General features: G+C 44.7%; 1 protein-coding gene across 6 annotated transcripts in view; it reads right to left on the bottom strand.

Moving 5' to 3' along the window:
• The window catches only part of PRKAG3 (protein kinase AMP-activated non-catalytic subunit gamma 3), a 313,220-nt gene that overhangs the window by 78,966 nt on the left and 219,214 nt on the right, over positions 1–15,040 (bottom strand). For all 6 annotated transcript variants that reach the window (XR_011202029.1, XR_011202032.1, XR_011202031.1 and 3 more), the window contains one exon: positions 13,678–13,732. Coding sequence is in view for 1 of the 6 variants with exons in the window: in XM_069227140.1 (XP_069083241.1) it covers positions 13,678–13,732 (55 nt within the window). In the remaining 5 variants the exon portion in view is untranslated. The remainder of the gene's footprint in view (positions 1–13,677; positions 13,733–15,040) is intronic.

The following is a 15,040-nucleotide window of genomic DNA, read 5'->3' on the forward strand; positions in this document are numbered from 1 at the left end:
CTTCTCAAAATTAAGCGTTTAGAACATCAATATTATTCCTCCTCTTCAAATTTTAATCTACAAGAATTTATTCAGGCAAAATTGCAATTTGATAAATCCTCAATGGATAATGCCTCCTCGTTTCTTCTACGAAGTAGCACCCTCCATTATGGGGGTCAAAATAGATCGGGGAAACTTCTGGCTAATTATTTAAAAATATGAAAGCAACGCCACACAGTGAAGTCTCTACTTACAGATACTGGTGAGTCCCTTTTTAAAGATGATGGTATCTTAGCTGAATTCATCAATTATTATCATCTTTATACTCCTGAGTCAGTCCCGACCTCCTTACAGATTGATGATTATTTAAAGAAAATTACACACCCTAATAAAACTCTAGTTGATGTGTCTTCACTTGAAGTTGATATTTCTGCGTCAGAAATTTTTAAAGCCCTTCATTCTCTAAAAAAAGGTAAAACTCCTGGTCTGGATGGATTTACAGTGGATTTTTTTCTACATTTTTCTGACTTTTTGCTTCCCAAACTTTTACAACTCTTTCGATTCTTCACAGGTTCTGGCTGTACGAGAGGGAACATTTCAAGAAGCTTCGATTTGTTTAATTCCAAAGGAAGGTAAGGATCATACTTTCTGTAAGAATGATAGGCCAATTTCTCTACTCAATACAAATTATAAAATGTTTGCAAAAATGTTAGCCTTACGTCTTTGATCGCCTTTTACATGTGCTGATAAGTAAGGAACAAACTGGTTTCATCAAAGGTAGACTTGCTTTTGACAATTCTAGAATATTCTTCAATGTACTCAGCAAGGCTTCCGCTCTTTCGTACTCTTTAGCAGCAATTTCAATAGATGCTGAGAAAGCGTTTGATCGGTTAGACTGGTCTTTTCTATTAAAAACTTTTGCCTGGCATGGTTTAGGGCCTCATTTCATTTCATTTATTACTTTGCTATATCAATCCCCAATGGCCTCGATATTGGTGAATGGGAAACTGTCCAGATACTTTGTATTACGCTGTAGCGTTCGTCAAGTGTGTCCACTTTCCCCACTCCTATTTATCCTAGCCCTAGAGCCATTTCTATCCTGTATTAGAAATAACATTAAAATTGAAGGCTGCCAATATGGTGAGAAACATTTAAAATTAACTGCATATGCAGATTATATACTTTTTTGTATTTCAAACCCCGAACTCTCGATTCTATCTCTACTTCGGAAAATAGAAGACTTTTCTTTGCTTTCACGTTATAAGATAAATTCGGATAAAACTGAAATCCTTCCTATAACAAAATGTTGTTTTAGATCATCGTTCAATATTGCTGGCTTTCATTGGAATACTTCCAAGATTAAGGGGGTTATTACAACTTTGGAGGAAGTGTTAATCCGTCCCAAAAGTGACGGTAAAGTGACGGATATACCACCAGTCGTATTACGAGTCCATTATATCCTATGGAACTGGTAATACGGCTGGTGGTATATCCGTCACTTTACCGTCACTTTTGGGACGGATTAACACCTCCTCAAAAGTTGTAATAACCCCCTAAATATGTAGGTATTTGGTTCACCTCTTCCATTAAAAAGTCCATTGAAGTAAATATTTCTGATGCTTTAGAGAAGGTTGATAGATCCCTTCTGTTATGGAATCCCTTATTTTTATCATGGTGGGGTTGTCTTGACTCTATCAAAATGATTATTTCTCCTAACATGTTATATATCCTATCCATGATTCCAATTCCTTTGCCTGTTACTTTTTTGAAACAACTGGACTCCAGATTGTCTAAATTCCTTTGGAATAATAAGAAATCTAGAATTTCTCTTAGTCGCCTGCACCATTCTAAACAGGAGGGGGAGCCATTTTTCCTGATTTTAGACTGTATCATAAATGCTTTTGTTTGCGTCAAGCTTCTAGATGGATATTCTTGTCAAGCTATATATTTATTCCCTTATGGTTGGATATTGAAAGTTCCTTTCTTCTACCTTTTTCTCCTCGTGAGGTGGTATCCTTTTCTTATAATATTTCGCTTATCTCCTCCCCGCTTCTTAAACATACTTGTGCTCTTCTGCGTTCTCACTATTTATCTCCAACCGTCACTTATTCTTCTTTTCTGAATTCCCCTATTTGGCATAATCGTCTCATTACTATCAATAAAAAACCCTTATTTTGGAAATCCTGGCGACAAAGAGGCTTGGCGTGGGTCAAAGATTTATTTTCCAATGATACTCCACTTTCATTTTCACAATTCCAACTTCTATTTCATTGTCCTAATTAATTTATGTCTAAATATCTTCTTCTTATTAATGTTATTCTTGATGTTCTTTTTTGATTGCCTTCCCTTTCTTCTTCTTCGGAATTACCCTTTTCTTTGTCCTCCATTCTTACCGCATTTTCTAAGGCATCAATTATTTATAAACTTTTTCAATCTCCTGTTTTGACGCAGCCTAAGTCTCAGATTGAATGTCAATGGGAATTGGATTTGGGATGTTCCTGGACTATTCCTTTCTGGAATAAGATATGGAATAGATCTTATAGAATATCTAGATCAGCCTCTACCACACAGTCACTTTTCTTTCTTTACCACAGACTTTATTTTACCCCCTCTACTATAGCTACATTTTCTGTATCTTCAACTTCAAATTGTTGGTCTTGCGATAGTTCAAAGGGAGACCTTATGCATCTCCTCTTTGAGTGTCCTCCCACTGTCTTCTTCTGGAGGAAAGTTTGGTGTCAGCTTACCTCCATTTTTCATTTGCAATCCGAATTATCTCACTCAGTGCTGTTTCTAGGTAGCCTCTCTGATGATATTGTTTCAGATGATGATAATATAAAGTTGTTGGATCTCATGTTAGCTTTAGCCTTTCAGCAAATTACTCTTAATTGGAAAAATGTATCCAACATTTCCTACAAGGCTTGGTGGTATAATGTCTGCTACTATCATAGACTAGAGATTGCTTTTACCTCCTTATGCTGCCCCTCCATAAATAGAGATCTGTACTGGTTACCTTTGACTGATTATCTGAATGCTGTGGCTTGCAATTCTACTAATTGTACATTATCTGAGAATTTTAAGCCGCGATGAATTGTTTGTTATCTCTGTTCTTGATTGAATCTAATTTTAGCTCATTTTATGCTTTACTATCACTGTTATTTAGCTTTTCAATACATATTGTATCTTTTTTATTTTCATTGGCCTTGTTCTGTTTTTTTCTCGTTTTCCCCCATTTTACACTTTAAAATGTTAAACAGCTTTTACAATTCCTTTCAAGTTTATCTCATTATCGTTGTGACATATATCTTGTATTGATATTATGAGATCCATATGTATTTTGATTTTAATAAAGCTGATTTACCTTAAAAGCGCAAGGTGCAAAGTGCATGGGGGAATAAAACCTGCTGAGGTTATACAAACATTCTGCTATTTCTGCAGTGGCTTGTAGGTAGTTCAAGTGCACTCATTATACTCCATATAGGAGTTATGTGTATTTATGGGAAACCTGTGGGATGTCCAACATCTACTTGATTTTATCTCAACCATTGTCGCACCAAGGTTTTGTTTTGTAATGTAGTAATCCACCCTAGTATTTATTGTGCAATGCACCCTAGTATCTATCGTGCAATGCAACCTAGTATTTATCGTGCAATGTTCTGCAGTCTTTGGATACATGCATCTACATATATATATATGTATATATATGGAAAATGCCACTTATCTAGTGTATATCTGTTTGTAGCATATTGCGCTGCAGATTCACATGCTGTGCACAGTTCCTGTCATCTAGTGTTGGGCTCGGAGTGTTACAAGTTGTTTTTCTTCAAAGAAGTCTTTCCGAGTCACGGGACTGAGTGACTTCTCCCTTTTGGCTCCATTGCGCATGGGTGTCGACTCCATCTTAGATTGTTTTCCCCGCATAGGGTGAGGTAGGAGTTGGTAAAGTAAGGATATTAGAGGTGCCCATGCAATGGAGTAGATATGTATGTACATAGTGTGTAGTAAAGGAATATTTATTTACATATTTACAATTTACATGCAACTAAAACGGCTACAGGCTCCCGGGGAGGTGGGAGGGCGCATGTGAATCTGAAGCGCAACATGCCACGAACAGATGTACACTGGGTAAGTGACATTTTCCGTTCGATGGCATGTGTAGCTGCAGATACACATGCTGTGCATAGACTAAAAAGCAGTAATCCTCTCAAAAGTGGTGGTCAGCCTGTAGGAGTTGAAGTTGTCTGAAATAATGTTCTTAATACAGCCTGTCCTACTGTGGCTTGTTGTGTTGCTAACACATCTACACAGTAATGCTTAGTAAATGTATGGGGTGTAGACCAGGTGGCTTACAAATCTCTGTCATTGGTATATTACCAAGAAAAGCCATTGTGGCGCATTTCTTTCTAGTGGAGTGTGCCCTTGGTGTAATGGGTAATTCTCTTTTAGCTTTAAGGTAACAGGTCTGAATGCATTTGACTATCCATCTGGCAATGCCCTGTTTGGATATAGGGTTACCTGCATGGGGTTTTTGGAAAGCTACAAACAATTGTTTTGTTTTACGAAATTGTTTTGTTCTGTCAATGTAATACATTAGCGCTCTTTTTATGTCTAATGTATGCAATGCCCTTTCTGCTGCTGAGTCCGGTTGTGGAAAGAAGACTGGGAGTTCGACAGTTTGGTTTAGACGAAACAGTGATATGACTTTTGGTAAAAATTGTGGATTTGTACGGAGAACCACTTTATGTTTATGTATTTGTATAAAGGGTTCTTGGATAGTAAATGCCTGTATTTCGCTAACTCTTCGTAGAGAAGTGATGGCTATTAGAAAAGCTACTTTCCAAGTCAAGAATTGAATTTGACAAGAATGTATGGGTTCAAATGGTGGACCCATGAGTCGTGTTAGTACAATATTAAGATTCCACGAAGGTACTGGTGGTGTCCTTGGGGGTATGATTCTTTTTAGCCCTTCCATAAAAGCTTTAATAACTGGGATTCTAAAAAGCGATTTAGTATGTTTAATCTGCAGATAAGCAGATATTGCAGTGAGATGGATTTTAATGGAAGAAAAGGCTACATTTGATTTTTGTAAGTGTAGTAAATAGCTTACAATGTTTTGTATGGAGGCGTCTAGCGGCGTAATTTGATTAGCCTGGCAGTAGCAAACAAACCTTTTCCATTTATTAGCATAACAATGCCTTGTTGTGGGTTTTCTTGCTTGTTTAATGACCTCCATACATTCTTTTGAAAGGTTTAGATATCCGAATTCTAAGACTTCAGGAACCAGATTGCTAGGTTGAGCGATGCTGGATTCGGGTGTCTGATCTGTTGTTTGTGTTGTGTTAGCAGAACTGGTCTGTTTGGTAGTTTGATGTGCGGTACTACCGAGAAGTCCAACAGTGTGTTATACCACGGTTGGCGAGCCCACGTTGGTGCTATGAGTATTAGTTTGAGTTTGTTTTGACTCAGTTTGTTGACCAGAAAGGGAATGAGCAGGAGAGGGGGAAAAGCGTAAGCAAATATCCCTGACCAGCTGATCCATAGAGCATTGCCCTTGGACTGAGGGTGTGGGTATCTGGATGCGAAGTTTTGGCATTTTGCGTTTTCTTTTGTTGCAAACAGATCTATGTTTGGTGTACCCCAGCGGTAGAAGTGATCTTGTAGAATCTGGGGATGTATTTCCCACTCGTGAGTCTGCTGGTGATCTCGACTGAGATTGTCGGCTAACTGATTGTGAATGCCTGGTATATATTGTGCTATCAGGGGAATGTTGTTGTGAACTGCCCAATGCCAGATTTTTTGTGCTAGAAGACACAGCTGTGACTAGTGCGCCCCCCCGTTTGTTTAGATAATATATTGTTGTCATATTGTCTGTCTTGACAAGAATGTGTTTGTGGGCTAGAAGGGGCTGAAAGGCTTTTAGTGCTAGAAAGACTGCTAGCAGTTCTAGGTGATTTATGTGAAGTTGTTTTTGTTGATTGTCCCATTGACCTTGTATGCTGTGATTGTTGAAGTGTGCTTCCCACCCAATCATGGAGGCGTCTGTTGTCATAATGGCGTGAGGCACTGGGTCTTGAAATGGCCGCCCTTTGTTTAAATTTACAGGGTTCCACCATTGAAGCGAAGAGTGTGTTTGGCGGTCTATCAACATTAGATTTTGGAGTTGACCCTGTGCCTGTGTCCATTGTTTTGCTAGGCACTGTTGTAAGGGCCGCATGTGTAGTCTTGCATTTGGGACAATAGCTATGCGTGAGAACATCATGCCTAGTAGTTTCATCACAAACCTGACCGTGTATTGTTGGTTGGGCTGCATGCTTGATCTTATATTTTGAAACGACTGAACTCTTTGTGGACTTGGAGTGGCAATTGCTCTTTGTTTGTTGAGTGTTGCTCCCAAGTATTGCTGTATTTGGGATGGTTGTAAATGTGATTTTTGGTAATTTATAGAAAACCCTAGTTTGTGCAGAGTATCTATTACATATTGCGTGTGATTTTTACATTGTTGTTGATTGTTGGCTTTTATTAGCCAATCGTCTAGATACAGGAATACGTGCATGTGATGTCTCCTTATATGAGCTGCTACTACAGCTAGGCATTTTGTAAATACCCTGGGGGCCGTTGTTATTCCGAATGGCAATACTTTGAATTGGTAATGTTTTCCTTGCATTACAAACCTGAGATATTTCCTGTGAGATGGATGGGTATGTGAAAATACGCATCTTTTAGATCCAGTGTTGCCATGTATTCCCCTTGTTTTAGTAAGGGGACTACGTCCTGTAGTGTTACCAAGTGGAAACGATCTGATTTGATGAAGAGATTCAGGGGGTCATTCCGACCCCGGCGGGCGGCGGGCACTGCCCGCCGGGCGGAAACCGCCCAAACACCGCACCGCGGTCAAATGACCGCGGCGGTGATTCCAACTTTCCCGCTGGGCCGGCGGGCGATCTCAAGAAGATCGCCCGCTGGCCCAGCGGGAAAGCCCCTGCAAAGAGGAAGCCGGCGGATTTGCAGGGGTGCGACGGGTGCAGTGGCGCCCGTCGCGATTTTCAGTGTGTGCAAAGCAGACACTGAAAATCATTATGGGGCCCTGTTAGGGGGCCCCTGCACTGCCCATGCCAGTGGCATGGGCAGTGCAGGGGCCCCCAGGGGCCCCACGACACCCGTTCCCGCCATCCTGTTCCTGGCGGTAAAAACCGCCAGGAACAGGATGGCGGGAAGGGGGTCGGAATCCCCATGGCGGCGCTGCAAGCAGCGCCGCCATGGAGGATTCCCTGGGCCAGGGGTAAACCGGCGGGAAACCGCCGGTTCCCCTTTTCTGACCGCGGCTTTACCGCCGCGGTCAGAATGGCCCAGGAAGCACCGCCAGCCTGTTGGCGGTGCTTCCGTGGTCGTTGACCCTGGCGGTCACCAATGACCCGCTCAGAGTTCTGAGATCTAAAATAGGCCTTAACGTTTTGTCTTTCTTTGGGATGAGGAAATACAGGGAGTAAACCCCCGTTCCTTTCTGGTGATGAGGTACTAGTTCTATTGCTTCTTTTGCTAGTAGTGCTTGGACTTCTATTTGTAATAGGTCCAAGTGTTGTATTTACATTCTGTGCATTCTTGGGGGAACATCTGGAGAGAATCTTGTGAACTCTATGCAGTAACCATGTTGGATAATTGATAGAACCCACGTGTCCGTGGTAATGTGTGTCCAATTGTGGTGGCATTTTGTTAATCTCCCCCCCACTGGTGATATGTGTTGGGGAAGTGTGACATTGAAGTCACTGCTTGCTACCAGGGGTTTGCTTGGCAGGCTGGAATTTCCCTCTTCCTCTTGGGAACTGTCCTCTGTAGGAAACACAAAACCCCCCTCTCTGGTACTGAGACTGGTAAGTGGGTTTTGTTTGGGAGGTGGATGGTTCTGAGAGTTGTTGTCGAAACCCTCCCCTAAACTGTGGTTTCCTAAATGTTCCCCTGTATTGAGAGGAGTAGAGCGCGCCCATGGCTTTGGCCGTGTCAGTGTCCTTTTTCATTTTTTCTATTGCGGTATCCACTTCCGACCCGAATAGCTGATGTTGATTAAACAGCATATTCAATACCGCCTGCTGTATCTCTGTTTTAAACCCAGAACTTCGCAGCCATACATGCCTTCTAATTGTTACTGCTGTATTTACAGTCCGTGCCGCTGTATCAGCATAGTCTAGTGCAGAGCGGATCTGGTTGTTTGATATGGGCTGTCCTTCTTCAACCACTTGTTGGGCACATTTTTGATGCTCTTTGGGTAGGTGCTGGATGATGTCCTGCATCTCGTCCCAGTGTGCTCGGTCGTAGCGGGCAAGGATGGCTTGTGAGTTGGCAATTCGCCACTGATTGGCTGCTTGCGATGCCACTCTTTTCCCTGCTGCGTTGAATTTACGACTTTCCTTATCAGGGGGTGGCGCATCCCCTGATGACTGCGAATTTGCCAGTTTTCTTGCAGCCCCAACAACCACTGAGTCCGGAGGGAGCTGTTGTGTAATAAACACAGGGTCTGACGGGGGCGGTTTATATTTTTTCTCGACCCTTGGCGTGATGGCTCTCCCTTTTACTGGTTCTTGGAAAACCTGCTGTGCATGTTTAAGCATGCCCGGTAACATTGGCAGGCTTTGGTACGATGCATGGGTGGATGCCAGAGTGTTAAACAGGAAGTCATCCTCCACCGGTTCTGAGTGCATTGTTACATTGTGAAATGTTGCTGCTCTGGCCAGTACCTGCGTGTAGGACGTACTGTCCTCTGGCGGTGAAGGTTTTGTTGGATAACACTCTGGACTGTTGTCCGAAAAATGGTGGGTCGTATAGATCCCAGGAGTCCGCATCGTCTTGAGTCATCCCAGTATGTGTGGGTGACTGTGCCATTGGTGTATCCACTGGTGACAACTGTGGTGATTGAAGTGGGGATGTTTGTGGTGAGAAACGTGGGGGTGGTGACTTTTCTCTAACCACTTTGGCTTTTGGTTGAATCTCAGTCTCATGAAAAGCCAGTTTTATTTTGGACTTGAGAGGAGGGATGGTTTGTATCTTCGCTGTGTCTTTCTGGATTTCTAGCCTTTGCTGAGTTTGTTCATGCTCTTCTAAATCCAGTTCCTGCTCGAATCTGTGCCTTTCTTTGAGCTGTAGAGAGAGCCCCTGCTCTTCCGTGTAGGAATTCTTTTTCTGCTCCGAAGCCGTTTTTTTCAGTACCGAAACCCCGGTGGAAATTGTCGCCCTTGGTTCCGATAGGCTTTTTCGAGGTATGCTCGACTCGATCACTCGATGCCGACTCTTTTCAGTGCCGGTTTCTCGACCCGAGTCGGAAGTCTTCGGCAATATTTTGGCCTTTTTCGGTGCCGGTGTTACTTGGTCACCGTATTTTCTGTGGGTCGAGCCATGGCCTTCTGGCAGTGGCATCCCCGAGGCCTTTTTTTTTTTTATCTGACCTTGGGTGTGGGACGGGGCAGGTGTACTCACTTTTTGCGCCGCCGTCGGTGGTCGATCCCCGTCGGATTCATCCGAGTCCGAACCCTGAATGGATATTCGCATTTCTTCTTCTTCGACGTCGAGATGTTGTGTCTGCTTCGACGCCATCTGTAACCGTCTTGCACGTCGATCTCTTAAGGTCTTCTTGGATCAAAACGCTCTGCAGGCCTCACAAGTATCCTCTCTGTGTTCGGGCGATAAACACAGGTTACAGACCCGATGCTGGTCTGTATAAGGATACTTGGCATGACAACATCGGACAGAAACAGAAGGGGGTCCGGTCCATTAGTCTTCTACGATGGGTGTGGTCGGGCCGACCAGGCCTTGGTTAAGTGCAGAAGCCCCGAAGGGCCGCCGAAGCGGTCTTGTTGTCGGTGCCGATGTGATGATACTAAACCGGTCCCGAACGCAAACAATACTGACGAATTTCAATAATTTTCTAAGTTTTCCCGATTCGAATTACAGAGCGAAGAGGAACACGTCCGAACCCGATGGCGGAAAGAAAACAATCTAAGATGGAGTCGACGCCCATGCGCAATGGAGCCGAAAGGGAGGAGTCATTCGGTCCCATAACTCGAAAAGACTTCTTCGAAGAAAAACAACTTGTAACACTCTGAGCCCAACACTAGATGGCAGGAACAGTGCACAGCATGTGTATCTGCAGCTACACATGCCATCGAACATATATATATATACACTCACACACATTCTACTGAGCATTATTATACAGTTATGGATAATGCACCCTTCATAACCCCACACTGGCATGCATAGAACAATCTGCTAATCAACAAACAATAACCATACCCCTTAGTGTAGTGAATGTACCTAACATGTATCAGAAGAGAATGAATAGATAAATGAAAGATGGAACCCACAACAGTCCTGCTTCCTCCGTGAGCTACCATCCCTTGACTTCTAATCCTCCTTAAACACTAGAAGATTTTGTGTTCCTAAAGCAGTTTTTCATTGCATGTGTCAAATCACCCGGACACCCAGAGGCAACTTAGTTCTATCCAGGATGGTCCAAACTATCCAGCTAGAAGTCACCTTCTAGTACATTTGTGATAGGAACATCCCCAACAGGTATAGAGGCGTGGTCCCCTGCCATCAGTTCCTGATTGCTTGTATATCTTGTATCCTGAGTTTCATTCTGGGCCTGGCCCAGTGCTTAATTTGTGCTTGTTGTTTCCGGTGCTGAGCACCGGCACTTATTTTTGAGGGCCGGGGCTTAGTCTTCTGCCTCAATCATTTGCAGCGAGCAAAAGACACGTTTGGGATAGACAGAGGAAGAGGAAAACGAAAAAGCGTCACATTGAGAGAAAGCAGAAAGCTGCAATAGTGAGCCGAGGGGGCAGGGAGTGGCTGTAAATGGATTAAAGAGGCCCGAGATGGCTTCAGGGTTAAGCTGTCTCAGTATTCCGTGTTTGCACATTTCATTGCAGCGGCCGCGTGTTTAAGAGAAGGGCTTTGAGCACCAGCACTTTTTTATTTACAAATTAAGCACTGGCCTGGCCTTACACCAGTGCTTAATTGTGTAAAAAAATAAATAGAGTGCTAGGCTCAAGGTATTTCACAGAAGGTCACTGCAGCTTGCACCACTCACAGCCCCAGACTGCATTGCTGGATTCCCATTGCCACTCATAACTATTAACCATCACACTCCAACAGTTGCCACCATTTAGGAAGAGTTGGCCTGACCCAAAGCTGCAAGACTGGCCTGGGCGTCCTGGTATTTATATTTGTTAATGTATTGAGTTGTTGCACACGTGCCACTGTGCTTTGTTACAAGATAGACATCTAGCACAACCAAGTGGAGAACTGTAATAAGAGCTGTTATTAAAGAATAATTGTAGAGCACCGGCACAAATTAGCATCAAAGTAATCTAAGTGTGTGTGCAGAGGTCCAGCTTGACCCCAAGTATGCGAGGTCCTGGACCTGTCCTGTAATCTGGAGAGGCACAGGAAGAGGGCTTTACCCCTGTCCAGGTTATAGCGCATAAAACAGTATTGGTAATGTATTGTGTGTTAGAGAGACCAGTAGAGTGACCAGACCAATTTATTTGTGTCCTACTTGTGTATAGTCCTCCAGTTATGTGTATTTTGTTGTGGCATCCCGCGCTCCCATCTGTAGTGCATGTAAATGATTTGTAGTGACAGAACTAGTGTGTGAATGAACCTGACAAGTGGGGCCGGTAGCTTCCATTTTGGGTGCCACTGGCGTGGCAAAGCGCGAGATGGAGTGTGATGGACTGTACTGCCAGATCGTGAGAGTATTGCCTGCATTCCTGTGTCTGAAGGGAGGACAACCGAACAATGAAGCAATGAAGCGAGGATAATGAAGACTGAGCTAACTTTAGAAATTCCATGAGGCCTTTTGTTAGCAAGGAGCTGCTGGTCAGTCTTCCTAAGCGCTGCATCGGTGGATTGTAGGGTTGAAGGGTAGCACTGCAGTCCGTGTTGTGTGAGGTGAGGAAACTTCTAGGTTAGAGCTGCCCTTTTGTTCATCCCTGAGTACTCCTTCAGTTTGGCTGGTGACAGTCAGGTGCAGAAACGTCACACATCGTTCCTTTGTTATGGATGTTGTAGTCTGGAGATAGTGCCAGTGTTACCCGCTGTTGTGAATATATCCCTCTACACAAAAGCTGCCTCTGGAGAGGAGCCTGAGAAGGACACTTGAAAGAAGAACTTGGATGCAGTTTGAGACACTGAACGCACATCCCCTGTGTGTATAAAGGTGGGCACCAAAACCACCCCAGTCTGTTCCACTTCCAAGTCCTTTATGATCAGGGAGGTGAGTGCTCAAGGGACTGCTGAGCTACAGGCCTGGCACTGCCTATCAGCCAGTCTCCCAGAGGTGAAAGGACATCAGTTGAAGTCTGCACTGTGGACCTGCCTGAAGTAGCTAGACACCCACCTGCCTGCTGAGAGAGGGAGGTAAGCTGCCTGGTCACGCAGGTGGAGACTGTCCAGAAGTAGGGAGAGGTCCCCGGAAATGAAGGGATATCCAGAGAGAGCACTCTGCCCAAGAGCAGACTGGGAGTTGTCCCTGTGACAGACGGTCTTCCAGGTCTCTCACCCCAGTTCCTGGAGGGAACCACTAACAGTTAGATACTGTTGGATAAGCTGTGGCTGCCACCACTGGGATCATTGTAGGACTTGCCAGGGCTCCAACTGCTGCGGCTATTGTAGGACCTGTTAGTATGGGTTAGGCCAGATCAGGGATGGGGGTACTTCTGAGACGGTCAGGGGCTCCAACTTCCGTGACCACCATTAGCCAGATCAGGGCTGCTACTGCCATCAGCCCATGAGGGGCCACCCCAATGGAATTCAAAAACAGTGCCACAGTTGGGTCTGCACCTGAGGTGGTGCTCTAGCATCAGAGGAATGAGTTGTGTGGGTGTGTTGGCTTATCGGGCAGCCTTATGAGTGCCCCACCTATCACTCTCCTCGCATCAGACATGTGGAGGTCCAGCCCAAACTGCCTACAAGAAGCAAAGATTAAACCTTTGCCTGCCATGTTCACCACAACGGGTAAAACTTGATAAACAAACTGGAACTAAGTGCGCAATTGGCTGTGAGAGATCTTAACACTGTGCCTGTGCTTTACAGTTAGGCTGTATCTGAATCCCAGATCAGGGGAACCAATCAGAGCTGTCCAAACCTAGAAGGACTAGTAAAGGGAAGCAGGAGTGTAGTGCCACAAGGAGATTCACCCCAGGGACACTTCCTTGTTTGATAAATGTAATTGTACAGCATTTAGTTAGTGTTTGGAGAGTACTTTATTTTATTTTTAAAAAGACAAGCACCAGGCTGGACACTGATGTTATGTTTGTTGGTTGATTGCTGAGAGCTGAGCTCAAGCACAACAACACTACCTCCCTGTAGAGCCTGCCAGTGACCGCCCTCGCTATACTGAGAGTCAAGCGTGGAAAGGGTTGTATTTGGCTGTTTGCAGAGCAATAGGAGGATGGACCCCAGAACATCAGTGGCAAATGCCCCCCAGTGCCACAATTGCAGCCCAGTAGCTGCTGTCGGTCTGTGGCCCCCCTGATTGGGGTCCGACAAGTGCCATGTAAGTACAGATTGCCATTCCCTTTCACCTCAAAAGACCCCAAGTCTGTTTTCTGTTTTTCCAACAAGTCTGGATACTACAGCCTGTGTCAAGAGGTGCAGCAAATATTGTCCTTGCAAATATTCCACCTGGTCTCAGCTACCACTCACCTGTCATCAGGGGAGATACAAACTAGGGGTTTGACAGCGCCTTGCAGGTACACCTCTGAAAGAGAAAAAAAGTTAACTTGTGGCGCATTGTATGATCATCCACGCTTCAGAATATTACAATTTTAAGGTCTTACTCTCTTACTCAATTTAGACTTCAAGCTCTCTAGAGCCAAGCATTCTCGTAAACATTCTTCTGTTCGTATTACTGCCTGGACAGGTCTGCAGGACAATTGGAGATTTGCTGGTAAGAGTTCATGACAAGACAGACAGGCTTGACATGATGCAGACTCCTCCCCAACCCTTCCAGACTTTCATTTGCATTGCAAGGGTACAAGTGAAGCTCTCGATCTTGCAACATCTTATGGTGGTAAATGAGAAACAGATGAATATGTACAGAGCATCTGGATGGGCTTAGGATGTGAGCAAGGGGGTGAGGGTAGTAGGGGAGGGAAGGGAAAGGTGTTTTCATAGCCCTTGCTCACACCTGTCAGAAAAACTGGGGAAGGAGACTTGGTTGCTTCTGTAACCAAAGCCTTCTGCAATTTTACCATGCAGAATTATCACACAGTAAAATCGGGTCTGGGTCTCCACTACTCTGGATATGGGAAAACTGACTGTAATAAACCACACATGTATTTTCCAGCAAGTACTAGTTTTGTTCTTCACAAGCAAGTGACGAGTAAGTGACCTCCAGCTGAGATGCTCTACGCAACCTACATCCCTTGGAATTTTCCTGCACATCCCATCTACCAAGAACATCACAGGCGCATCATGATCCAAAAATTCTACGCTGCAAAAAATCTCCTCACCCATCCACTTGGAATCAGGCAGAGCAGAATCCCTTGACTCGTAAGGAGGGTGGAGATGACATTTTTAGGCAGTTTGTGTCACTGTGAACAGGTTCTACTACAGTACATTAGATCACTACGGGGGTCATTATGAGAATGCTGGCTGCGGCCAACCTGCCACTTCTCCATTTATACTGCCATGGCAGTATCAGCTGCCGGGCCGGAGATGTCAATCTCCAGCCCGGTGGCAGGCACAGTACCACCAGCGGTATTATGAGCGTGCCTACCACCATGGCAGTAGGACCTACTGGTGACAGGGAACTCCTTCCCTGTCACCGGTAGGTGGCTCCCCCAACACACACCAGATGCCCCCACCAGACGCCCCCACCCCCCCTCCATCCAAAACCCACCCACCCCCATACACACACTAACCCCCCACCCCTGACATTCAAGCACCCCCCCGATCCAAACACACACCCCCACCCCCTCCGATCCTGTCACTCACCCCCCACCCCCGGCATACATGCACACCCCGCAGACACGCACCATGCATACACCCAATCACTCACTCTGGC

Source organism: Pleurodeles waltl, chromosome 3_2 (assembly GCF_031143425.1).
Source record: "Pleurodeles waltl isolate 20211129_DDA chromosome 3_2, aPleWal1.hap1.20221129, whole genome shotgun sequence".
Lineage (NCBI taxonomy): Eukaryota > Metazoa > Chordata > Amphibia > Caudata > Salamandridae > Pleurodeles > Pleurodeles waltl.